Source organism: Colletotrichum fioriniae, assembly GCF_027942845.1.
Source record: "Colletotrichum fioriniae strain IMI 355084 chromosome Unknown scaffold_3, whole genome shotgun sequence".
Taxonomy (NCBI): domain Eukaryota; kingdom Fungi; phylum Ascomycota; class Sordariomycetes; order Glomerellales; family Glomerellaceae; genus Colletotrichum; species Colletotrichum fioriniae.
Window position 1 is genome coordinate 3,583,141 of NW_027076839.1, and position 24,258 is coordinate 3,607,398.

General features: G+C 53.9%; 7 protein-coding genes across 7 annotated transcripts; 2 read left to right on the plus strand and 5 right to left on the minus strand.

Annotated features, from left to right (window-relative positions):
* Positions 1–988: 988 nt before the first annotated feature.
* On the plus strand, positions 989–2,424 carry N0V96_003852 (uncharacterized protein; the record flags this gene model as incomplete). Its single annotated transcript, XM_053190491.2, has 2 exons — positions 989–1,852; positions 1,912–2,424. The coding sequence occupies 2 exons, from the start codon at positions 989–991 to the stop codon at positions 2,422–2,424; spliced, it is 1,377 nt and encodes a 458-aa protein (XP_053051900.1).
* Positions 2,425–2,605: 181 nt separating this feature from the next.
* Positions 2,606–3,549, minus strand: BNA7_1 (Kynurenine formamidase; the record flags this gene model as incomplete). The annotated part of the gene is made up of 2 exons (XM_065756951.1): positions 2,606–3,356; positions 3,482–3,549. 2 exons carry the CDS (start codon positions 3,547–3,549, stop codon positions 2,606–2,608), a joined length of 819 nt encoding a protein of 272 aa, XP_065614718.1.
* A 7,448-nt stretch (positions 3,550–10,997) lies between these two features.
* On the minus strand, positions 10,998–12,476 carry N0V96_003854 (uncharacterized protein; the record flags this gene model as incomplete). The annotated part of the gene is made up of 1 exon (XM_065756952.1): positions 10,998–12,476. The coding sequence occupies one exon, from the start codon at positions 12,474–12,476 to the stop codon at positions 10,998–11,000; it is 1,479 nt and encodes a 492-aa protein (XP_065614719.1).
* Positions 12,477–12,955: 479 nt separating this feature from the next.
* On the minus strand, positions 12,956–14,104 carry N0V96_003855 (uncharacterized protein; the record flags this gene model as incomplete). Its single annotated transcript, XM_065756953.1, is given in 2 exon segments — positions 12,956–14,082; positions 14,098–14,104. 2 exon segments carry the CDS (start codon positions 14,102–14,104, stop codon positions 12,956–12,958), a joined length of 1,134 nt encoding a protein of 377 aa, XP_065614720.1.
* Positions 14,105–15,140: 1,036 nt separating this feature from the next.
* Positions 15,141–16,130, minus strand: N0V96_003856 (uncharacterized protein; the record flags this gene model as incomplete). Its single annotated transcript, XM_053190486.2, has 1 exon — positions 15,141–16,130. One exon carries the CDS (start codon positions 16,128–16,130, stop codon positions 15,141–15,143), a length of 990 nt encoding a protein of 329 aa, XP_053051895.2.
* Positions 16,131–17,288: 1,158 nt separating this feature from the next.
* On the plus strand, positions 17,289–20,871 carry IRR1 (cohesin complex subunit; the record flags this gene model as incomplete). Its single annotated transcript, XM_053190485.2, has 3 exons — positions 17,289–17,673; positions 17,735–17,953; positions 18,017–20,871. 3 exons carry the CDS (start codon positions 17,289–17,291, stop codon positions 20,869–20,871), a joined length of 3,459 nt encoding a protein of 1,152 aa, XP_053051894.2.
* A 474-nt stretch (positions 20,872–21,345) lies between these two features.
* On the minus strand, positions 21,346–23,242 carry N0V96_003858 (uncharacterized protein; the record flags this gene model as incomplete). The annotated part of the gene is made up of 2 exons (XM_065756954.1): positions 21,346–23,043; positions 23,234–23,242. The coding sequence occupies 2 exons, from the start codon at positions 23,240–23,242 to the stop codon at positions 21,346–21,348; spliced, it is 1,707 nt and encodes a 568-aa protein (XP_065614721.1).
* Between the last annotated feature and the right edge of the window lie 1,016 nt (positions 23,243–24,258).

Genomic DNA, 24,258 nt, shown 5'->3' on the forward strand with positions numbered 1-24,258 from the left:
TTCGAGGACCCCTCCGGACACAATCAGATGACAATAGCGGGTAAGGTACGGAGACTTACCTGATAGTTTGGACTTGGGAAAGCTGAGATTCGAGTGAGGGAGAAGTAAGAAATAAGAAATATGCGCACAAGCGACACAAGGAAAATACAGAGTACCCACGGTACTTGCCCTGCAGCCCTGTAAAGCAAGCAAACCGCAATATCAACTGGAGCAAACTTTTGTTCTTCAAGTTCCAACTTTGCCCAGTCGGGTGGGGTCTTCCGCTTCGGAAGCCTTTCCCCGGGACTCCCATACTACCGAGAATATTCCCGCATTAAAGTCTCACTCGAGGCATCCGGTCGGAGACCATTGCCCACTCGGCGAACACTCCGTCTCGCCGAAGACTCCTAACACTCCGTAGCGAGCCGTAGGATAAGGTAGGGCGTAAAAGGCATACGTTGGGCGCGCGGCGTCCCGCTCCTGAGTATGCAAAGAGGGACGCTCTCCCGCTCCCGGCGGTCACACCGCAGCCCGGAAATAAGATCCCGGCCGTGTTTGCCTGCCTTTGTTTGCTAACGATTTTCCATTGGTTGCATTATGACACTGCTTCCGTAGAGGTTCTTCAATCTCGGCAGTCGGGGTGGAAAGATAGGGCGATCTCGGCACGATAGGATGGGTTGGGTTGCAATTTTTTTTTTCCTATTGAATTTTTATCACTTTCTTTCTTTACTTACTGCTGGTAGCGTCCACTTGGGCTATGGCACCTTTGACGAACGAACGACTTTTCTTTTTTTGGACCTCCTCGCTTGACATCCCTAATATCTAATATAACCAGCTGAGAAAAAGGACGAAACGAAAAAAATCTTTCTAAAGGCCCCCTTGAATCGATGGAGGATCTGACTCAATATATTTAATCACACAGTCGTCTCGTCTGGTAGTTAACTTGTTCCTGGGGCTACATCTCTCATCATTCCAACATACATTTATACGAGATAAGGGCGTCATCACCATGTCCGACACATCAGACTCATCGAGGAGTCGCGGCCCTAGTGCCGAACTCCCTACTACCACGGAAAAGGAAAAGGAGATCCAAACAACCACGGCCACGGCCACCGCAACCGACGAAGAGGAGATCTCGGAGCCGGACGAGCAACAGGTCCGCGAATGGTCCGCCGAGCACGACCTCGTCTACCCGGAAGGCGGCTGGACGGCCTGGTCCCAGGTCCTGGCCGGCAACATGCTCAACGCCCTCGCCTGGGGCTACCCGGCCACTTTCGGTGTCTACCAGCTGCACTACACCGAGACACTGCGCTTGCCCGCCTCGCAGGTCTCGTGGATCGGCTCCGTGCAGATCTTTCTGACCTTCGCCGTCTGCACCGTCTCGGGCCGGCTCACGGACGCCGGGTATGCGAGGCACGCCGTCTCTGTGGGCTGCGCCTTTGTGGTGTTTGGGTCCTTCATGACCAGCCTGTGTACGAGGTATTGGCAGATCATGCTCGCGCAGGGGATTTGTACCGGTCTCGGGCTGGGTGTGCTCTTCATGCCGGGCGTGGCCATTATCGGATCGTACTTTAAAAAGAGGCGGTCTCTGGCGCTCGCTGTTTCGGCGACGGGGACGGGAGTGGGGAGTCTTATTTTCCCGTCGACGCTGCAGTATCTCATCCCGCAGGTCGGGTTCCCCTGGGCTGTGCGGTGCTCGGCGTTCGTCGCGCTCGGCGTGGCGACGATTGCTATTGCTCTGCTGAAACCTAGACTTCCGCCGAGAAAGGCTGGGCCCTTGTTGGAGTGGTCGGCCTTTCGGGAGCTGCCGTATATCTTGTACACCCTGGGAGTGTTCTTCTACTTTATGGCGCTATACTTTGGCTTCTTTTATGTAAGTTTGATAGGGAGTCGTGTTCTGTGACCCTTCTCGTGTGCTAACGGAGGCGATAGATCAACACATACGCCCGCAAGGTGATAGGATTCTCCACAACAGAGTCGGTAACGCTGCTTCTCATCACCAACGGAATGGGCATACCGATCCGGCCCATCGTCGGCTGGCTAGCCGACCGCCACGTCGGCCCGATCAACATGTTCGTCATGACCATGTTCCTCCTGGGCTGCATGGAATTCGCCTGGATCGGCGTGGAGACGAGGACGGGCATGTACGCCTTCAGCGTCTTCTACGGCCTGTCCAACGGCGCGACACAGGGCGTCTTCGTTGGCTCGACCGCTAGTCTGACGACCGATCCGCAAAAGATGGGCACGCGGTTCGGCATGGTTGCCACCATCTCGGGCTTCGCGACGCTGGCTGGGCCGCCGATCGCGGGTGCCATCATCGACAGGTCTGGCGGCTCGTATCTCGGGGCTCAGGTGTGGGGCGGCGTGATGATGATTGCCGGCGCGCTGACGGTGGGAGCAGCAAGAATGGCCAAGGCGGGCAAGGCTTGGGGAGCGAAGTTGTAGTATGGGAGAGGCAGATGACGAGGTGTCACGCTTCAAAACGAATAGAACAGAATGCGACGTGACTAGTAATGGAAGAAATGATATATTTTCAGAATCTTGGACCAATCCGTTGATCCGTCATATATCTGTAGTGCTAGGCGTGGTCGTAGAAAGTGCACAAATCTTCGCCTGGCCTTCAAATCTAGCTCTTCCTCAATAAGGTGAGAGCTTCTGACAGCAGACGGGCAATCTGCTTGCCATCCTCCCAGACAAAGTCGTGGTCGTGGGTCAGGTCCTTGACGGCTTTGTAGTCCACCCCATCCTTCTTCAGCTTCGCCGCCATGGTATCGATCTCGGGCTCATCAACCAGTGAGTCTTCCGGCGACCAGGCCAGCAAGATAAGCGGCTTGGTAGGCAGAGCATCTTTGAAGCTCCCGGAGAAGGTGGCCGGAACGACCATGTTCCAAGATTTCTGGTCGTCTCCAAAAGCACCGGCAATAAATTGTGTGTAAGTCTGTTCATGGCGGGCGTTGAGGTTGTAAAGTTCGTATATGCCGGAAACGCCGATGAAGGCAGTCGGCATCTTGACCTCCGGCGGCGGAGCCGCGCCCAGCGCAACGGATCCCATGGGCAGTTGAAGGGCCAAGGTAGCGCCGGCCGAGTGTCCGATAAGGATGTACCGGTCTCCGATTTGATATTCACGCTGCAAGAATGCAAGGGCTGACCAGATGTCGCGGAGGTGATCCGGATGTTGAGCGCAACGAAGTTCTGCGGGAGCAGTGACGTCGGGGTCCTGCGGGTAGAGGGGGTGTGGAGAGAGACGGTAGTCAATGCTGATGAAGCCGCGAATCTCAGACCTGGGGATGGACTTGGACTTCAGGATTTCCTGGATAGAAGCGCCAAAGTCCTGAAGGGTCTTCCGGGGATCACGCCAGGCACCGCCGTGGATGTAGCTAGTGTGAAGTGAGTCAATGCTCTACTGAAGCTCGGAAGCGGATGAGAGGATCTCAGGAGAGATTAGATCACTCACATTACCCAGTATCCAGAGGCATTATCCGTATTTGAGGGAAATTCCCACACTCCTAGCTTCTGAAGCTCGTTATCGGCAGCATAACGATGCTCAGTGAACTTCAGAGTGGTTGGCATGATGGGCGGGTAACTGGCCTGGTTCAGACGTCAGCAGAATGCTGCAGCACCACATGATTGAGACCTTGGCTTGACGAGTGGCGGATGGAAGACAGACAAAGCAAAGCAGGCCGAGGCTCGAAGCGAAGAGGGAGATCAATAGCAATAGTGCCTGGTCGAGACGGGGTAACTCGCAGAATGAGGGGGTATCAGGATGGTGAGACGCGAGTGCCTGGTTTGGCGGGGGAACTACTGGGGAAGTTTGTGTGTAAGGAGGTGTTTGTGTCAGTGCGAGGCTTTCGTGGATAACGAGATGATGTGCGTGTCGCTCCGACGGCCCAGGGTTCGGAGCTGCTGACACCCGTTAGGTGGAGAGGGGTGAGTGGGGCCTTCCGTCTTCCGGGCTCCCGTCCTTACATCCGCGTCCGAGAGCGGCCGAATTTTGTGGCTTCTCTTCTCTTCTGCTTGACCCGGATCCGGACGCTTGAAGCCGTGTCTATGCGACTACACAATTTTCGCTATTCTACTGTTCTAATTGACCTTTTTGTTGACAACATGTCAAACTGTGAAATGATTTGTCCTTCAGTTCTGCTGTCTCTGCCTCAATTGCAAGTCCCGTCAACTCGTCGTTGCTGCAGCTTTCCTCATCGCTTTGCCAGTCAGGGAACACCAGTGCCCCATAACTAGCTTTTTATTGAAATTATGTGCAATTGCAGTCTTTATGAAGGTATCGCAAGAGTTTCGTAGACGTTTATGATGAACTAGTGTAGGCAGTTTGGATGCAACCTTGGCATACTGAAGCTGAGGGGAAATTGATCGATAGGCGATGTAACGGTGGGTTGCGATCTGGAATCCTCTTGCCGAACTAGCCGCCGATTACCAACCGTCTATGCTCTTCCACACAGACGATATGTCGATCACAGAAGTATAGCCTGGTGGTGTGGTGTCGACATGCCACTGCTCGTTTCGCATTGTTGGGTTTGCCAGTCCCTGAAGACTCACTGGAGGTCTTTGATCGATGCGAATATGTTACTGAAAATGAGCATGAAAGCCCCGCGTGTGTGTGCGCGGAAGATTACCCCGGTGGCAAATGTATGACGCCGCAAATCACCTGATCCGATCCGTCGTGCTGTCGTAATAACGGGAGTGAGGTGTCTTTTCGGAGAAAAATGGTTAGAGAAAGACATTATCGTCCTCATCAAAGTCTCAAGTCTTCTCTCCCGCCTGAAGCCCGGGCCTGAACTGGATATGAAGCCGAGAAATGGCGGCAGGGATGCCGCTCCTACGCCCATAAGGCGGGCCGGGGGAGGCGGGACGTGTTGGTTGGAACGACGTTGCATTGAAGCACTGGCAACCATTGTTTGGCCATATATGAGAGACGCTCTGGAGCCATAACGTCTGGGATCGATTTCAGGCTACTTGAACCCGGCTGTTCGCCCCGATTACCCCAAAGAATGTCTGATATTTGATAGAGCCTGGCGATAAAGTGATATATTGCGCTGCTGGATGTAAGCACATACTACGTTACTGTTTTCTGAATATACGGATAAGCATAAGAGCGAATACCGTCAGACCACACTGAATTCTTAATGACCATGTAGCCGCGGGTGCGTTTTTGTGGGTTACGTAGATTTGGATATGCGGCATCTCCAACTGGGAATGTAATCCCTCCAGCATCAGTAGCGAGCCATGCAAAAGCAGAGCTACTGAAACGCCCCTTTCGAATATGGAAAAACTTCCGTATCTACAGCCATTAACCCACTTTCACGCAGCCGGAATAGGCGATTGATGCCATGTAAAAGCATCGAGGCATCGGGGAGAACGCGAGAGAGGTCTATGATGTTGCCCGTTGTTACTGTCCACCTACGTGTAGACGTGCGCCTACCGCTTCTTCTCACCCACCAATTGTCGCCGATACCATGTAGATTCGACTAGTAGACGAAGAATGGGACCAGCCAACCTGATCTGGTCAAGGTATTGTTGCCGTCACTTGCATGGCTTCCTGTGATGAAAGATAACCTATGCGTGCCAATTTACCTTAGTATATAATTGGTAGGCAAGTGGCAGGTTGTCAACACGCGAGCTGTGTAATCCTTCGTTCCTTCCTGCGCACTCGTAAGCTGGGATTGGGATGGCGTTGGCCCTGGTGCTTTTCAGCGCATTCGCTCCTTCCCTCTTGATGTTGGTGGTGGCAGAATTGCAGGGGATTCAATATCCACTTTGGTCTAGACAATTTAGCCGAGGTTTCCGTACATAGGTACCAAGATGGCAGTGCAAAATGTGCCATGAAGAGAAGTACTCTGGACTTTCACAGTTCGTTGGCGTTACCTTTGGGTACCTTGACACCTGGGCAAGTACCTCATGCAAGGTACGCCGACGGCCACTACCTCATTTCGGCCGAGGGTGCAGCGAGCAGATGCAAATGTGCGGGACGGGGGAGAGCGGCACCTGGGAGGAGGAGGAGGAGTAGGAGCATAAGAAGAGAGAGGGAGCGGGAACAGGAACAGGAACAGAACTGCAAGTCACAGAAAGGGGGGCCCAGGGCACAGACTGGAGGAAAGAAGGAGAAGGAGAAGGAGAATGGAGAAAGTCCGGTGCCGTTATTGCTTCTCCCGTCAGGTCCCGTCTTCCCCCTTCTCCTTCTGGTTCTGCTTCTAGAGCATTGTCTGTGCCCAAATGGCGACGCCTCATCGACAAATCTACTCTACCTTAAGGTACACTCCGCACAGTAGTGTATCTGTATTTAATTTTCCATTCTTATTCAACTTCAACTTTCACAGCCAGACACGCTAGGAAACGTTTAGTTTGTGCCATGCCATTCCCGAATAACATGTGCCAAGATCAAGCGTCTTTTCTTAGTCACATTTCATCGTAGATGCCGAGGAACGCCATCTTCTGACACTCCACTCAGGAGCCCCTCGCAATCCACCCAACCACTCCATGGATAAAGTATACAATCTACGCAGTAGTGTAAACAGAAAACGCCCACCTTTTGTCGCGGCCCGGCCATCAAACTTCAAAAGTTCAAAGAGCCTAATGGACTAGCAGGCACCACGGCACCCTGTTCTTCTCCCGAGCCGGGCCCTCCACCTGTCACCGACGGCAAGCTTTTTTTCACCCAGAGCAATCTCCAGACCTGGGGACTGCCCGACGTCAAACCCACGCGACCCCATTTCAATCTACAGAACATATGAACAATGTGCGCTATTGGCCGAGGGCTGAGCGCCGCTGTTTTGCCATGACCCAGCAGACTTGGGAAAGTCCCTCTTGCTAAAACTTGCTGGCCACAGGTTCCAACATAATCCTAGGAGATCGAGTATATCTTCCTTACCTAGTACGAATATACTGTACGGAGTAGGGCCACAACTTCACTTTTTAGACTGCAGAAAGTTCGGAGTTGACCCCCAGTAGCCCCTCTTACAGCCCCGTTCTCTCGTCTTGGGCATATTGCCCGCGCCCAAACAAGTTGCGCTTCTTCCTCTGCCGGCCGACACTGTAATCATCCCGTCTGGTCTGGTCTGGCCAACTCAAACCTTGATCCCATGTGTCAAAACACACGGACAGATGTTCATCTTGTTGTTATTTTCTGACAATCCGGTACCCTCCCTCCCTGCCCCGCACCGCTGAAGACTGAAAAGTCCAGGATCATATGGCGGGCATCACTCATGAACAGAAGACGATTGTGTAACAATTGGGCAGGCAATGGGATAACGGTATCTCAACATGCAACTCAAGTAGCCTTGCCCGTCTTTTGTGCCCTTTACGGCCTTGCGCTCGCTCTTCTTGCAGCTCTCCCGCCGGCTCCCCCATCGCCAGTGCGCCCTGTCAGCCAAATTGGGTTGCATTCCGTCGTTGCTTTTCCCCTTCGTCTTCTCTTTGCTCGTCAGCGTTCTCCAACACCACCCATGTTGCATCCGAAAGCGACATGCAGCCCAACCAGGGGCCGCCGCTTCGCCGCCTCCTAGTGTAACTCAGTCTTCCGCTGGCCGCATAGCTCGGCTCGTCAAGTCCGACGCTTCACATCACACACACACAAGTTCACAACTCCGACTTGCCAGTTCCCTCCAACTCATACCACGCCATGTGGCCCCTAGTGGCAAGTGCGCTTTCTACCTCGTTAGCGAAAACTCATCTCAGCTGTACGCTACGGATACGTTTTGTGTCGATGCTGCTAGCGCGCATGAAACCACACCAACCTCGTCCAGGGATGTTCCAAATCGCCGGGCCCAAACTACGACGCGTCTACCATGTTCAGCGGAGCTGACTTCCTCATTGTGTACATGGTCACTGCTCTGGCTAAGATTCCAACCTTCTAGCTCAATCGTGACCACCATGATGACAGGGACCACCGTTCACAAAGTTCAAGATTTGGCAAACACGACCACCAACCAAGGCCTAGCGGTGTGCTTTCACCGAACCTAGTGGTTTCGTGAAATCACGCTGAGACCGTATGCTCTCGACCAGTGTTAGAGCCTGGCTGATTGCAAAGATGGCCTTCTTTGCGAGATCTCGACCAAGCAGGTAGTTTCTGGGCGTTGGGAGTTGGTCCGCTGCGGCCGTTCAAGAGCAGCAGCGGCACAGCACATCGTGCCAATTTATTACTGCCCACCGGCTTTTGTCCCCTCTCTCTCCTCTCTTTTCAGACATCACAACCGATGAGTGCGCAGCGCAAGGCGAAAGGTGCTCCCATCTGCGGGACCGGCTGCAAAGAACTCTTGGCTCGTTCGTTTCTTCCTCCCGGGAGAGCTCACCACCCTCCTCCCTGCTTCCCACCTCCCGGGCTCCATAGACGTGCGTCTGTTCTGCATACTGCAACCCTCATCACGTTCGGAGGTGAGACGGCCTCGAATAATTGCATCCGCGGACTCAATCCGCAGATATTGTGCAGTGGAATACATTACATATTCGAACCTGCTCTCCAGACCGAGCCCACTGTCCGGCATATACCCCCAGTAACCTTTCTTAGTCTCTGCTACCTAGTGCATCTTTACGAGCATTCCCCTTCCCTCCTCCTTCTTGACGGACAAGCATAGCCCGGTCTGGGACTATGGGACTTATTTCACAAATCCGCACCAGTCGAAGGATGCAAAACTTCCGTCCGGCCAGCCCTCGCTGGTCCCCTGCCTCCAATTCATATTCCATCATCATCCATGCGGCTGCTTTGGACAGTGGCCTGGTGTAGCTAAATCCTCGTCTCTCTCCACATGTCGACCCTGCCTTGCCGGGGGCCCATCTCCGGGGTCTCAGACTCGGCGACCCTCTTTCATCCGCGCTTCGGGAAGTTGGGAATCCAGCCCTTGGGTTCTCTGGCCAGGGCCCCTGGTGTGTCGAGTGCTGTACATCGATCCTGACCAGCTTATATCCCATTGTCTCGCTCATGTAACCATCCTACCGGGCTGATTTGCTCTCTCTTTTCCCCGTTTGGCCATGCTCTCTCTCAGTTGCCACTCCCTAGAGCATCTCGGTACCACAGCCCTATGGCCGAGGTAGATTTATCAGAGAGCAATGGTGGTGCTCTCGTAGCCACTGCCATTACTTTCCTTGTTCTCTCTTGGTTTTCCGTCGTTCTCAGATGTTATGTTCGAGCTTTCATGACCAAAGGCTTCCAAGCCGATGACTGGCTCATGCTGGTTGCCCAGGTGAGTTTGCTTCTCGACGGACCATGCCACGGCTTCACTGACTTGAAGTATTAGATCATATTTACCATCTCTTGCTCCTTTATCCTCCTCGGCGTTAATGATGGCCTCGGTCACCACAACCAAGCCCTGGATCAACGGAAGGAGGTCTCTGCTCTGATGGTATGTTGGCTCTACTCCTTTTGCTCGTTGGTGACACTGACCAAGTCATGTAGTACCAAGCCTTGGCTACCGCCACATATGTCCTCGACATGCTGTTCATCAAGCTGAGCATTGGTTTCTTCCTGTTGCGACTCTCCAACTCAAAGCTATACAACTGGATCATCTATGTTAGTCTGGCGATCATTACTGTGTGGAGTGTGGTCATCTTCTTTTGGAACGTATTCCAATGCTCGCCCGTCGAAGCGCAATGGGATTATGCTATTCCCAACTCAAAGTGCGTATCGCCAGACGCTGTCGTGGCGGCGGCCTACTCCATCAGTGTCATGACGATTCTGAGCGATTGGCTCTATGTAAGTTACCTTTCTCACGCATCCACGATTGCCTATGAGTTAATGTTAACAACATCTAGGCCCTGCTCCCTATTCCCATGATATGGAGCGTCAAGATGACCAAGCAAGCCAAGGCGACTGTCATTGTCATTCTTGGGTTGGGAATTTTGTAAGTGAACCTGGATTCAGACGGATCAATAGGAGAGTTGCTGACAAGACCCAGTGCCAGCATTGCAACCCTCATCAGACTCAAGTTCTTGGCCGACCTCAGCGATCTGACCGATATCTTATGTACGATATTTGCCCATTTCCAAAACCCCCCTTTTTACGGGCTCGAAAGCCAGAAAGCAACCTCGAATCGTGCTAACACAGCTACAGTCATGGGAACAGACGCCATGGTATGGACCTTGGTCGAGCCCGGAGTTGCCATCGTGGCCTCCAGTCTAGTAACCATCCGACCGCTCCTCCGAGCATGGCGACTCAACGGATTCACCTCGACTGACCGAACGCCGGGCATGAGCGGGCACATCAGCGGGCATATCAGCGGTGGAATGAGATCGGGGACGGCGCGCTCGGCGCCCCGTTCAGCGCCCCGCGATCCCTATGGCACCGATAGCATCGACGGTATCGACACGGATCTGGAGCTCGGCGGGATAGGAAAACACGAGCCCATGCCGCGGCCGAATTCTCGGCTTGGATACCCAGGGCCGTTTTCGCAAGGCGGCTCAAAGACGGCGGGAACGCAACATGGCTCGGATTATATGGCACCACCGAACCGGAGACAGGATAGCAACACTAAAAGCGAGATGTACGTAATCGAAGGAGATAAAGCGAGCGACACCTGGACGGGGGATAGGCTGGGCTCCCCGAGCGTATCTTCGGTCGACCTCGACGGTCTCGACGCGCAGAGCCAGCATAGTGGGCGGGTCGGGCTTGGAGGAGGGAGAAGGGATAGATGATGGTAACTAGAGGGAAAGTCCCGACCATTGTATCGATACGATTATGTCTACCTTTGTGGAGTCATGGCGTTCAAGGGTGCCCTAGGTGTATATCCGGGCGCATCGCATGCTGAGCAAGAGAACGGTATGGAGCCGCTGTTATGCGGCTTGGAGATATAGACGACCGGTATAGATATTGGATATACTGGCCATCTTGTACTCGGAAGCATTTGGTCTTTGGACAATCAAGGCGGGCCGAAGCATAGATCATTGGTATGTGCTGGGATGTAAACTAAATCGCGCCGCTTGGTGCGCGCGCGTATACAAAGAGTCCGAACCCATCTTTGATAGAAAGGGGGGCCCGAATGAGCTTCTTATGCTCGAATAACACAATCTGAAGACACCTAGAACGGATCTTGCTTGTATGCCGTCTCCGCTTCCGCGTACGCATCATACGAGTACAGAAATCGTTGGATATCAGGACACGTCCACCGCGAAGGGAACCCCGGCCGCGGCCCCTCCCCAGGTGCCAGCGACGCCGTCATTATCTCGTCTCGGCGCTCCTGCTCGGGGCCGTCGGGCATGTGGAAATCGTCGCGCTGCGCAAAGGATTCCATGACGATGCGCTGGCCTCGCGCCATGCGCAGGCGCTGGTACATGGCCGCCGCGGCAGCGAGCTGAGAGGTCGTTGTCGACGAACTCTCCCCAGCCTCGGTCTCCGTCGCGCGGCCGCGGACTTTACCGAGCAGGTGGCCCAGCACGGCGCCATCTTCGAGCGAAGAATTCGCGCCCTGTGCGAGGTAGGGCAGCATCGGATGACAACAGTCTCCCGCCATGAAGAACCTCCCATCCTTGCTCGCCCACTCGTCCAGCGGCTCGATCCAGCAGAGCTTCCACTTGTGCACGCTCTCGACCTGGTCGAGCAGCTTGCGCAGCAGAGGGTCCCAGCTGGAAAACAGGCCACGCATCTCCTCGACGTCGCCGAGGACTTTTGTCGAGCCCTCGGGCAGATTGTCAGGCGAGAGGAGGCCGAGGTTCAGCATGCGGCCCTGCTTTACGGTGTAGGAGACACCGTGGCCCTGGGGCCCGATCCAGAAGTTTACGGTTTCGGATTTGATAAAGGCCTCGAGCTCAGCTTTGTGAGGGCCCTTGAGGGAGTCGATGGGGATTGCGATGCGGAAGGCGAGGTCGCCAGTCAGGGAGGGGGGTGAGGGCCGGTTGAGGAATTGGGCGCGGGTGGCGGACCACATTCCGTCTGCGCAGACGACTACATCGCCAGAGACTGTGGTGGAAGAGGGCGATGAAGAATCGGACCCCGAGTCGAGAGTCACGGTCGCGCTGGCAAAGTCTACGGAGCGTACGCGCGAGGCGAGGCGGATGTCGACACCGAGGGCGGCGCAGCGCTCGACGAGGGCGCGTTGGAGCTCGACGCGGTGGAGGCCCCAGAAGGGATGGCCGTAGCGGGACTGGATCGTTTCTTGGAGGTGCGGTTCATGAGCGAGGAGGCGGGTGCCGTCGTAGCGGTGGACCGAGAGGGTTGAGGGGACGGTCGCGAGGGGGACGAGGGCCGGGAAGAGACCCCAGGCTTCGAGGAGGCGCGTCGCGTTTGGTGTGAGTTGGAGGCCGGCCTGCGATTGTGTCTCGTGTAAGTTCAACGAAGTTTGGAGCTGAGAGGAGCTGATGCGCGAAGGGTTTGCGTGTGAGAGGATGAGAGGACTTACACCAACTTCTTGCAGTTCCTTGACTGCCTCGAGGATCGTCACGCGGTGAGAAGGGTTCGCGAGTTTGGTCGAAAGAGCCGTTGCTAGGCCTGCAAGACCCGCGCCAATGATTATCACATGGATACCATCGTTGTTGGAAATATTCTGAGTGTGCCCCTCCATGCTGGATAGTTGAACTGTGAGAGATTATGAGTTACGTCAGCGGATGGTTGCCGATTCCACTGATTAGACCAGTAGGTAGCAACAGTCTCTTTTCACCATGATCAGTCTGACCAGACCTTCAAAGAAAGCCGGACGCAAGGAAGTGGCCATTACAAGAACCGTGACGAGATATTGCAGACATAAGCGCCGACACCACGTCTTGGGGGTTGGTGTTCACGGACGGTCTCACCTGCGGAGTGTGGGGAAGACCGACGGGACGGCGCCGTCCCTCGAGTTCGTCCCATTGGAGAGCAGTCCGAACTGAGGCAATGTAATTAGCCTAGGGTATCTCTTTTTTTTTGTCTATCCTTTCAATACCTCCCAAACAAGATTTGGGGCCAAGTCCACTAGCGGCTTATGCTGTTACCCCGTCCGATCTGTTGACACTGGACCGCTGGCGGGATAAATCAGCGAACAAGAGCCATCCTCATGCTCTCGCCTTACGCTTCGGGGACAACAAGATCCTCTGGGTCAACCGTCCACTCTTCCTCGTCACCCCAAGTCGGCGCGAGAACAAAGCGGCCCATGATCTTACCCATGCCAATACTGTCTCCACCTGGAACACCCTGCTTCGCCTTTTCGTCCGACTCCTCCACAATCACTGCGGTAGTCAAGAAGTTCATGCCCGCAGCTGGGCTAAGTTCGAGTGTTCTTCCACCCCAGTCCAGCTCGACCTTTCCAGACTTGCGCACCTTGAGTTTTCCCATCATTCCAGCCTGGGAGACCAACTGATTAATGTCCGTGAGGTCAATATCGGCTTCCTCGACCTTGGGTTTTGAGCTCTCTTCCGCCTGCGTGAGGTCAACAGCCTCGCCCGGCTGATCGAGCATGACGACGTCGTCGGGCTCTGGCTTGACCCTGGGCGCAGTCGCAGGTTGCAGTGGTGGCAGCAAGGGCGGGAACTGAAAGAGGTACAGACGTCCGTCCTTGCTCGCAACCTCTGTCTCGGGTGCCTTGGAGTTTTCGTCGGTGACAGTGCCCAATTCGCCCAGCAGAAGCTCCATGTCGTGTGTAATCATTTCCACCTCGGGATCGGCCATTGTCTTCTTTGTCTTCGGTTCAGGGGTGACCTTCTCTTCCTCGGCTTCGGGAGTCGCGGACTTGACGTGGGCGTTGAAGTCGACCGGCGCAATTTCCATAGCACCTGGCTCGCCGCCAGGTTCTGCCTTGACTTGGACCACACCCTTGGGTGCCGCATGCCAGACTTTCGTCTCGTCTTCCATCGGGGGAATAGCGCCAGACCATCCTTCTCCTTCAACAAAGAGGCTCTCTTCAGCCTTGCCCTGCTCTTCTGCCTCGAGTTCGGCCGAGGTCGCAATCGTCTTCTTCTCTTCCTTCTTGTCGATACGGGCGATACCCATGGGCCAGATATTACCAGGCTTCGCGCCAATGAGAGCCGCCGTCTCTTCGTCGTCAGAGTCGGGCTCGCGGTCGACAGGATATCCGGCGAGTCTATCGGCGTTGATTCGTGCTTCGCGATGGCCTGAAGCCTCTCCAAACGCGCCACCCTCTCTCTTTCGGCCGCCGCCGCCTCCGCCGCCAAAGAACCCTCCGCCGCCGCCTCCTCCTCCACCACCACCACCCCCCATCCTCCGCCGGATCTGCCACCTCCTAGACAAAGTTAGTTCAAAAGGACCGAACGTACAATTCCCTCCTTCAACATACCCTCTGTTGTCATTTGCGAGAACGGGCCACTAGCGACCGCAGCTCGCGACATGAAGCCACCCCTGCCCATGGCATCACCACGAGCTCGCCGACTGCGGCCCCGGGAGCGGGCTTGGGCGCGAGCTTCTGCTTTTGCCCTCGCATTATCCTTCTCTAGCTCTTGTCTTGCAATTGCGTCTCGCGCCGCCTCGTCTCTACGCACCACTCTGGGACGAAATCTGGTGGCTGAAGTACCCCGCGTCGCGGGAGGGTTGGGTGTTGCGGTTCTGGAAGGTGCAGCGGTCGCCGAAGCTGTTACCAGCGCCGAAGATGGTCTCGAAGTTGAAGTCGGTCCCTCGGCACTGGGTGTGGCACTGCTGGCAGCTCCTCTTCCTCTTCCTCTCGTCCCTCGGGGTCGACCCCTACCGGCGCCTCGAGCCGGCGGCGCTCCCTCTGGCATGGTGACTGACGGCAATGGAATGTGAGCAACGGGCTCAAAGTAATCTCCTTTATCGTTTGTGTAGTTGAGCGTGGAGCGTTGCCGTATTTTCGAGTTGGGTATGCGGCAATGGCAGGGTAAAGAATATTGTCCGGTAGTGTCTGGTGGGAGAGTCACAGATGCCGCCCAGAGAAAAAGATGTTCGATTACCTCAGCGTGGTGGGGGACAAAACGTTTATGGGACCTGCTGCCCCTTGTACATAGCACCCAAGACACCTTCCTTGTCCCGCTGAATTGCACACCTATAGAGGTGGGGTTGATTCACCCCGCATTCAAGCACAGATTCAATGCGACGCAACTTGGGTGCGCACCGCTCACTGGCCTTGAGCAGTACGAAGTACTTGAACTGAAGCATTCAAGCCAGAATCGACTCAAAAAAAGCAATTAGGGGTCTCATACGAGCAACAAAAGTCAGTAAGAGTTGCCTTGCTTATTTTGCTAATGGCGGTATCTCCTTCAACTAGTCAAAAAGAAGAAAGACCTCATTTTACGCACATTAACGCTTGCTCCCCATAGACTTTTGCAACTGTGCCTTCTCGACTCAGCATGATGCCAATCCACAGCCGGCCAGCCTCAACTGTACTTGCTCCAAACTTGACAATAACACATCCCCTGACCCTCGCAGCCGACCACAAGATACCATCCTTCGTCTCCATCTCTATGCGCTTGAGCCTCCATAATTCGTGCTCAGTCAAGCTGCTTTCTTCCTTCGCTTTCGCTTCAGCTGATCTGAAATCCCTCGCGCCAATACGAGGCAAAGCACCAAACTCTTCGAGGAAGAAATTGCCCAATGATTGCATCTGGGGCCCTCTCAGGATCAAAGTTCCAAAGAGGCCGTTTCCATGCATAGAGTCTCGTAGCGACCTCCCTACTAGGCCTTGGCTGTCTCTGTCTAAGATGACTGTGTCCCGCACTAACAAACGCTTCTTCTGGCCGGGCGCTTCTTTCTCCAGCCAGATTTCATTGCGTCCTGTCCATTTGACAAAACTCCAATCCTCACCGCGCGCCGTTCTGCCTTGCGTCACCCAGTCCAGTAGACACAGAGATGCGTTGGGAGCAACTGTGAATATCTGAGTCTGCTCGTAAACACTTCCATCAAAAGGCTGAACTGGATCTGGCAGCTGGCAGATGCCTGAACCATCTTCTATATGAACACTGAGCGTTTGGCGCGTGACGACGTCGGGAGACGCGGACTTGAAAATCTTCGTATGACCCTGTGTGACAATACTGAGTTTTGATCCCGGTAGAGTGCGGATAGAGAGATTGACGCTGTCGCCCCCGACAAGTCCGCCGCCGTAGGAGAGTAGAAACACCAGAACGCTTTTCTGGTCGGCTGCCGGTGTCGGAGAGATGAGTTTTAGGGGGTACTGGTATGACATGCCCTTGAGACCCGACAGGCCGTTGGGCAGGAGCTGGGCTATGATCTCGCCCTCGCCGGCCACTGAAGATGACTTGGGAAACGGAGACTCCATCGTTGTTTTTGCCGGCTTGGGTGTGGGTTGAGTTCAGACGTATCAGGGGTAAATTTGACAAGCCATGCCCAGTAGTTGGCGTTGCTCTTCGTCTGCGATGAGGATTAGAGTTAGAGATGCCTCTTGTGAAATACACAACTTCCGGGGGCACGTACCAAAACTTTGGTCAAAGGTGACTTGATCATGAACAGGTTGCGATATGACGATTTTGGTGCAACTTGATATTGCGAAAAATCAGCTCGAGTCTGCGATGCTTGCTCGATGAGAGGTTCTGATTGATGTCAAGGAACACAGTGTGGCCGCAGAGTGCTGAAAATGCACTGTACTGCCGCCGGCGCCCCGCGAGCTCATCCTTTAAAGCTCGAGCAGTTGTTAGGATGCAGCACTCGTCAAATGACAACTTCTTGGAATGACTCTTAAGGCGGCAAACCTAATCATGTTATCAACTGGAAGGTCCGTACCTTATGAAGACAACTTGATCTGGAGAGGGTGGAAATATAAAGTAAGACCTGGCCTGATGTCAAGTCTGACCTTTCACGCCACGAGACATGTAGCTCGAACGGCCAATCATTCGCACCTCGAGTAAGGTCACTTGCATTCTCTCGCTCTCCATTACTCGACTCGAACGAGCCCTGACCAAGTCAGTAGTATACTAAATTGCCTCAATCAAGTATGTACGTTGTAACAGGGAATCCAGATGAGCCGGTTGTAACCCTGACATGTTCCATCAAGGTGTTTATTCTCTGACGGGTGAGCGCGGCGAGTGCACGAGTTGAAGGTATCCCGCCATATTACCTCATACCTGAGGTGACTTCCAGTTTAGGTGCTGGGTGCGTGGTCTCGTCCTTCCTTCCGCGTCAGGCGGCCATTGCTCATTCGCCAATCAGCTGCACCATCCTTCACATAGCACCAAGGCAGGGACCGGCGCTTCGATCCACCACACCCCCCAACCCGTCCGTGTCCCGTTCTGCCACTCGCGAATTTGGAGAGCCCGTCACCTAAACATCTTCGACGTAAACGCACTTGCTCAACGCGACAATTTTCCTCATATGCGCCACCCCTCCGGACATTCGCTCATCGGCGCGAAATAATTGTCGCCATTGCTGCGATTACCTGTAGGCATTCAGACGGTATCCAACATTGCCTTTACGCGACATCATGGAGAGCGCGACAGCTTCCCCCGAACCCGAGTCGTCGCGTCGTCGATCTGGACGCGTCGTGCGAGCCCCCGAAAAGTTTAGCCCGGAGCCAGTCACCGCACCCAAGCGCAAAAGACACGATGATGACGATGAAGGAAACGACGACGATGACATTCTGTCGGATGCTACCATGAGCGATGCTGCCGATAGTGACGAAGAACGGCCCCGCGCCAGGCCCAAGAAGCGAACGGGCGCATCGCAAGGGAGCCGCGCAAGGAAGCCCGCAATCAAGAAACCAAAGACCAACGGCGTAGCTCCATCTGGTCATTCCGCAAGTCTTCCGTCACGGCCCAAGAAATCAGTCAGAATTGCTACCGCCGACAGGCAAGCCGAGGGTCTGTATGGTAAGTCTTAGTCGCTACCCCGGAATTCATTCGCCGATTCCATCATCTGACACGTCTATAGCCGATGTTTTCGGTTCGGGAATGCCTTCAGACGAGGTTGCGGATAAGTGGCAGACCAGATATCAAGCCAATGATGCCCTTGCTGTCGTAGAGCTTGTCAACCTTGTGCTCCAGTGTTCTGGTTGCGACCTCGAGATCACGGAAGACGACATTCGTGACCCTGATAATTGCCAGGCTCGACTGACGGAGCTTCAAGACCTGTTCCAAGAGGCATGTCCCCGTATAACTACAAAAGACAGCCTTATGCCGCGGATCAACTAGCTAACTTTGGCACAGGAGCAAGTGACTGAGTACCCCCTCATTTCCAGGGCGAAGAACACCAAGGCTTTCCGTGACCTACTCACTGGATTTTTCCGGGGCGTTGTTCGGAGTGTCCACGAAACAGATGTCCTGTACAATGACGCTACTTTGATGGAGAACCTCGTCCGTTGGATAGCATCCATGTCGACATCTTCACTTCGCCCGTTCCGTCACACCGCGACAACTGTCATTCTTTCCCTAGTCTACGGCCTTATCGATGTCGCAAACACGCTCGACGCCCGAATTACTGCGATCGAGCAACAAGTTGCGCAAGCCAAAAGGGGCAAGAATAAGGCGAAGCTGGCCGAAATGCAACGTACCCTCGATGAGGCCAATGATAACAGAGAGCTGTGTGGCAATCACGTCAAGGACTTTTTCGACACCACCTTCATTCACAGATACCGAGATATCGACCCGCGTATCAGGACGGAGTGTGTCGAGTCCTTGGGGTCTTGGATCATTGGTCTTTCCACAGTGTTCATGCAGCCCGAGTACCTCCGTTATCTCGGCTGGATGCTGTCAGACACCGTCGCCTCCACCCGACAAGAAGTCCTCAGGCAATTAGCACGCATATTTAGACGTGACGTGCAACAACTGGGCCACTTCATTGACCGGTTTCGGCCTCGTCTCATAGAGATCTCCACCAAGGACGCTGAGGTTTCTGTCCGCGTTGCTGCCATCTCTGTCATAAATGTACTACGGGATACCGGAATGCTCGAACCAGACGAAGTTGACTCAATCGGCAAACTCATCTTTGATAGCGACATAAGAATCAGAAAAGCGGTTGTCAACTTTTTCATCTCTTGCGTCGAAGATTCCATCGAAGGCAAGATGGAAGAGCTCGGTGGGCAGGATGCGCTTGAGGAGACTTTTGGCGAGATCGATGAGGACGATTATGACTCGCCTCGCAGCACATGGGTCAACATCAAATGCCTAGCAGAGAACCTCGCGGCGTTTGATGCGCAAGTCGAGGGGGAGCAGCAGGACAATGGTGCCGGTCTTGCTACCGCCGCAGACGTCACCCAGGCGAACGTTCCAGACACGCGAATTTCCCTTGCCTCTCAGGTCCTCTTTGAAAAGGTCCCGTATGTGAAGCAGTGGGAGCTGCTGGCAGGCTACCTGCTATATGATCATACAGTCAGTTCCAAGTCGAAATCCAAGTCACATGGTGCTTCAACCGAGACTGCTTTTAAGAAGGCCGTTGGACCACAGGGCACTGAGGAAGCCATCTTGCTCGAGGTTCTGGCATCCGCAGTAAAGATGTCGATGCTGCAATCTGCCGAGATTGAAAAGAACAAAAAGAAGAGTGGACGTCCAGAGGTAACAGAGGCGCAAGAAGAGACCGCTTTGGAATTAGCGACAGTCATTCCCCAGCTCCTCAACAAATTTGGCGCCGATCCTGCTACCGCCACGATCGTTCTCAGGATGGAGCACTTCCTTGATCTCGAAGTCTTCCAAACTTTACGGCAAGACTCGACCAAATATGAAAAGTTGCTCGATGAGATCAGCACTCAGTTCAACAGGCACGACGACAAAAGAGTTGTTGCCGAGGCCGCCGCTGCTCTTCTCCACTCTCGCCAGTACGACGAGCTTGAGGAGCTGACCGACGGAAAGCTTGCGGTCCTGTGGGAGAATGTCATCAACACACTGCGCAGCTTCGACAAGACCTGCGAGCTATCTATGCGCGGCAATCTAGCAGAGGATCATCTGAAGGCGCTTTCCACGGTGCTGATGAAGATCAGTGAGCTTGCTCGTATATCCGACTGCATGGAGGTCTTGGAAACGGAAGGTCGCGCAGCCGACTCAATGTCATCCACGATCGAGCTCCTGGTGAACATTGTTGGCCGAGGCACGTTTGATCAACAGACCGAGGACATTGACGACTTGGAGGATGAGGTTGTCTCCTTTGCCATTAAGGGGATTCAGTTCTACTTCATGTGGAAAGTGCGGAGCTTCCAGAAGTTCATTCAAAGCGAGACCGAAATACCCAACTCTATGGTGGATCAGGTTTCTGTCTTGCGTAAGAGGTACGACGTTGGTCTGATCAAAACTCTGTCGTCCCGAGCCATCATCGACGATATCCGCATGTTTGCCACTGGTGCTCTCTGTGATATCCATGTGCTCTTCGGCTCATTGAGGAATTGGACAGAAGAATCTCGCGGAAACGCAAACTATAAGAAGCTTGCGAGGTTGGCTCACGAACTTGAGCCTAAGCTTCTTCCAGAGCTTATTTCAATCTACGATGGCGTCGAGAAGACCTTTGCGAAGCGGACAAAGAAGATTCTCAACGAACCTGCCGAAGATGAAGAACCAATGGACGACGACGACTCTGATGAAGAAGAGGATGAAGACGAAGGCCTGACGCAAGAAGAGAAGCTGGCTCAAGAGCTCAAATCTGAAAAGGCCCTGTGTGAATTGGCGGCCAAGTACGTCCTTGCCATTGCCCAGAAGGTCCTTGACCAATCAGGTCCCCACGCGGGCAAGCTTCACAAGCGACTTCTACGAAACCAGACCAGGCTCGGCAAGAACTTTAGTGAGGTGGTGGCGTACCTCGATCCCAAAAAGGTCCGAGATCACCTGTACGGCAAGAAGTTGCAGAAGTCCAAGGCGGCATCGACAAGGTCCGCTGCTGCAAAGCCCGCCATTAGCGAAGAGATCGTCGTCGACGATGACGACGAAGAGGAAGATGAAGAAGAGGCAGTCGAGGAGCCTGAGCCGGAGGAGGGCTCGAAAGAAGATCTACGACGGCGGGAGCTGCTCGAGGAGGAGGAAGAAGAGGAACCTGACGTGGAGGAGCCGCCTGCTACTAATGATGACGACGATGTACTGGGCGACTAAATCAAATTTTCTGACTGCGGGGAGGATTAAACCACGGCTTACATTTACATGTATGACTTTCTTTTGCTCTGTTTATACAAGGATACTGGCTGCGAGCCCCCTTATCCTCCGCTCATCTCCCGTGCGCTTATCTTTGTCTGGCTCAGTCTTCAACTGCGGGATGGCTAGAGGCGAGGAAGCTTGGTAGTGTCTCCGTGGATCGCTCTTGCAAGTAGGGTTAATGCTCGGTGGTGTGATGGCGAACGGGAGCGCCTGTCTAGGATGGATGGCTCATTTGACTCGAGGCGTTAGAACGGGGATAAAAGACAACTGATTAGCTCTTGTACTAGCTGATACGACACGATTTCATTAGGGATACATCATTCTGTTCCAAGTCCTTGTGCCTGTGGCGGCCGCCGCTCTGCAAGTTTGTCATCAATCGTTGTAAAATACATGTCCCAAAGTCCCTGTACACCCCCGTGCTTGACCACCTGGCTAGTGACCGCATATCTTGGTTCCGAAAAGCCCATACATTCGCTGCCATCTCTGTCCTGTCCCTGCATCTGCCTTCTCGCTGTCTGGCTCCTTGACTTGGATGCCATACTGACGTATGCAGCAAGTGAAGGGACGGTTCGAGATGATTTCCTTCCCCATCTTGGACGCCCCGCCCGCACCCGCACCCTCGTCGTCGGAATCAGGGGGTCGGTCGCTGTTCTTCTTCTTCTTTCCAACGTTGGCCTTCTGCTTCTTGCCCTGCTCGGCCAATTTCTTGGTCTTCTTCTCTTCGAGGTCTCCCCAGAGGATGAACATTTTCTCACGCAGCTGGGACAAAACGCCCGCGTTGGTGCGGAAGTCGCATGCGTCAAGGCCTGTCAGGAGCTGGGCGTCCATGTTATCCACCACAACCCAGAATTTGTTCGTCTTCTTCTCTCGTGTTTTGGGGTCCTTGGCTGCGGTGGCATCCTGGAGACACAGAGCAAATCGCCACTCCCAGTTCTGCTCGCTCGTGCTCACATACTTGTCGATGGTTGGACGTCCTTCTTCGTCGTCATCGTCATCATCATTCTCCGAGTCTGTACCAGAAAAGTCGGACAGTACGTCGTATTCGTTTTGCTTGCGAACACAAGCAAAATCCTGTATCCTGGGAGGATGGAAGTCGACTATGCGAACATGGGTCCGATACTGTGCGTCGTGGAAAGGAAGTTTGACAATCAGAGGCGCGTTTTGGAAGATGAACTCCTGTGTTGCTGGTTCGAGGATGGCAGCCACGTCGACAGCCGGCTCATCGTGATTCTCGCATACCACTTGCTTGTTGAGGTCTGGCGGTGTTTCGATTTCCTTGTCTTCGCCCGCCTCCTTTCCAGTTTCCTTCTCCTTCCCTGCAACTTGATTTCGTTTCAATGCTCGACGTTGCTTGGCGTTCCGAGGTTTTTGCTCCGGCTGGTCTACCGCCGGCCTTTTCTTGTCCGTTCCTTTTGCGGATTTCGTTTCTTTGGACTCAGCTTTGAGTTGCTTCTCGTAATCTCGCTTCCTTCTGAGGGCATTCTTGACGTGGGGATCCATTAACTCTCCTTCTTCCGGCATATCCACCTTATCGACACAGATCTTGTTTTTGAATGCATTCCGGTCCTCTCGAAGGAATCCCTCCAGGTTCTGCCCGTTGGATCCATACTTGATCTGGACATTGAGCAAGCGAACCCAATCGTCCTTTTTGATCCTTCTTTCTCGGATGATAGTGGCATGAGGATTCCAGCAAGTGATTTGCATGGTTTGCTTGCCAAAAGGCCCCTCTGACTGGATTTCCGAGTTGGACTTCCGAGTCTTAGCATGGGTATAGCCGTACGGGTCACCGTCTCGACCACCATCAGTGTCCAGGCGCTTGTTGGTGTAGTGAAAGAAGCCGGAATTCTCCGTGTAATCCGAGACGTACAGTGTCACCTTGTCTCCGAATTCGTGTGGATCTTTGACAACCTGGACGATGAGATCATGGAACTTGCCATCCCGAACATCCTGCAACTCGCACAGCTTGTTCTTTATATTGAGCGATTGGTTGGCTTGGATTTCAAACACTTCAGGGTCAGGAATTTCCGTCTTGTCGATGTTGTGGTACAGCCAAGAGATGTACTGCCCCTCTATGGGTGCTGGGGTTCGTTTTTCGTCTGTGGCGGATGGCTTTGACGGGGCTGGCGTTTGCTGAGGAGGAGGGGGTATTGTTGTTGCTGAGTATATGTGGAGGGTTGTGCTAAAATGGCTTAACAGAGACAAGGGATCACTCCTGTACCTCTGAGTCTAGGCCAATTGTCAGTATATTAAATGGTCTGCAGAAGCCAAGTCAGTGACTTACCTTTACTTGATGAGCAACAACAACATCGCCGCTTTTGACAGTGGGCATGTCTCCTGGAGGCCGGAAGATTACGAGGTTCACGTCTTGTCCCTCAGACTCATTCGATAGAGACATGTCAATGAGACTCATTTGACATTTATAATCTAGGGAGCCATTAGCTGGATTTGGGTAAATAAGGATTCGAGCACATCACCTTTTCCGGTAGTAACAATCGGGCGACGGAAATCCTTGACGAGACCAATGACATTCACGATACTTTGAGGGGGGGCCTTCAACTGAACGAAGTCGCTCAAGGGCGTAAAGCCCTTTGGGAGATCCATGGCCTTTGGGCTTTCGGTCTCCGCCATCGTTATGATTTGGGCCAATGGAGGAAAGGGTAAAGTTTAGCATAGGCAGGCGGAAAGGCACGTCGTTTGCCGCTCTCATCGCACGCAGAGGCGACTGGAGATTTGTAGAAGTCCGACTCTGTGTTTGGCATGTCGTATAGGCACTTGAGTTTGCTGGCCATTTGACGCGTCTTGCATCTAGGGAGCTGTATCTCAAAGGCGCGTCGCGCCCCACCAAAAGGAAGGTTACTTTACGCGGGGACTCACTTCCAGTTGTGTTTGCTTGTTGGATTTACCTACCTACCTGGTAGGTACCCGTGCGTACCTCAGGTACCGTTCTCTACTTCGTACACAGGAGCCAGGTTGCAGCCCAGCCCGGTAAAGGAGGGGCAGGCGCACCTGCTGGTCTCAACCACTGTTCAAGCTACCTAGGTACTGTGTAGGCAGGTGCCCACGCCTGTCTGAGGGACGCAATAAGGGCAGGAACTCCGGACGGATGTTTTGCACGGGGCTCTCAGCTGGGAGACAGACAGCTGCCTGCCGCTGTCAAGTTGGTGGGTCCAGCCATCTGTGTCACTGTCCTGTGAAAGTTTACATAGGTGCGGTAGCCCAAAGCAAGCAACTAGGTATCGGTCCGTCGCGGGGAAGATACCTGAGCGAAGGGAAGCAAAGTACCCTACTAGCTTTCAATGACATAATCCCCTAGGAAACCAGGCTAAAAAGCGCTGTCGGGAGCCA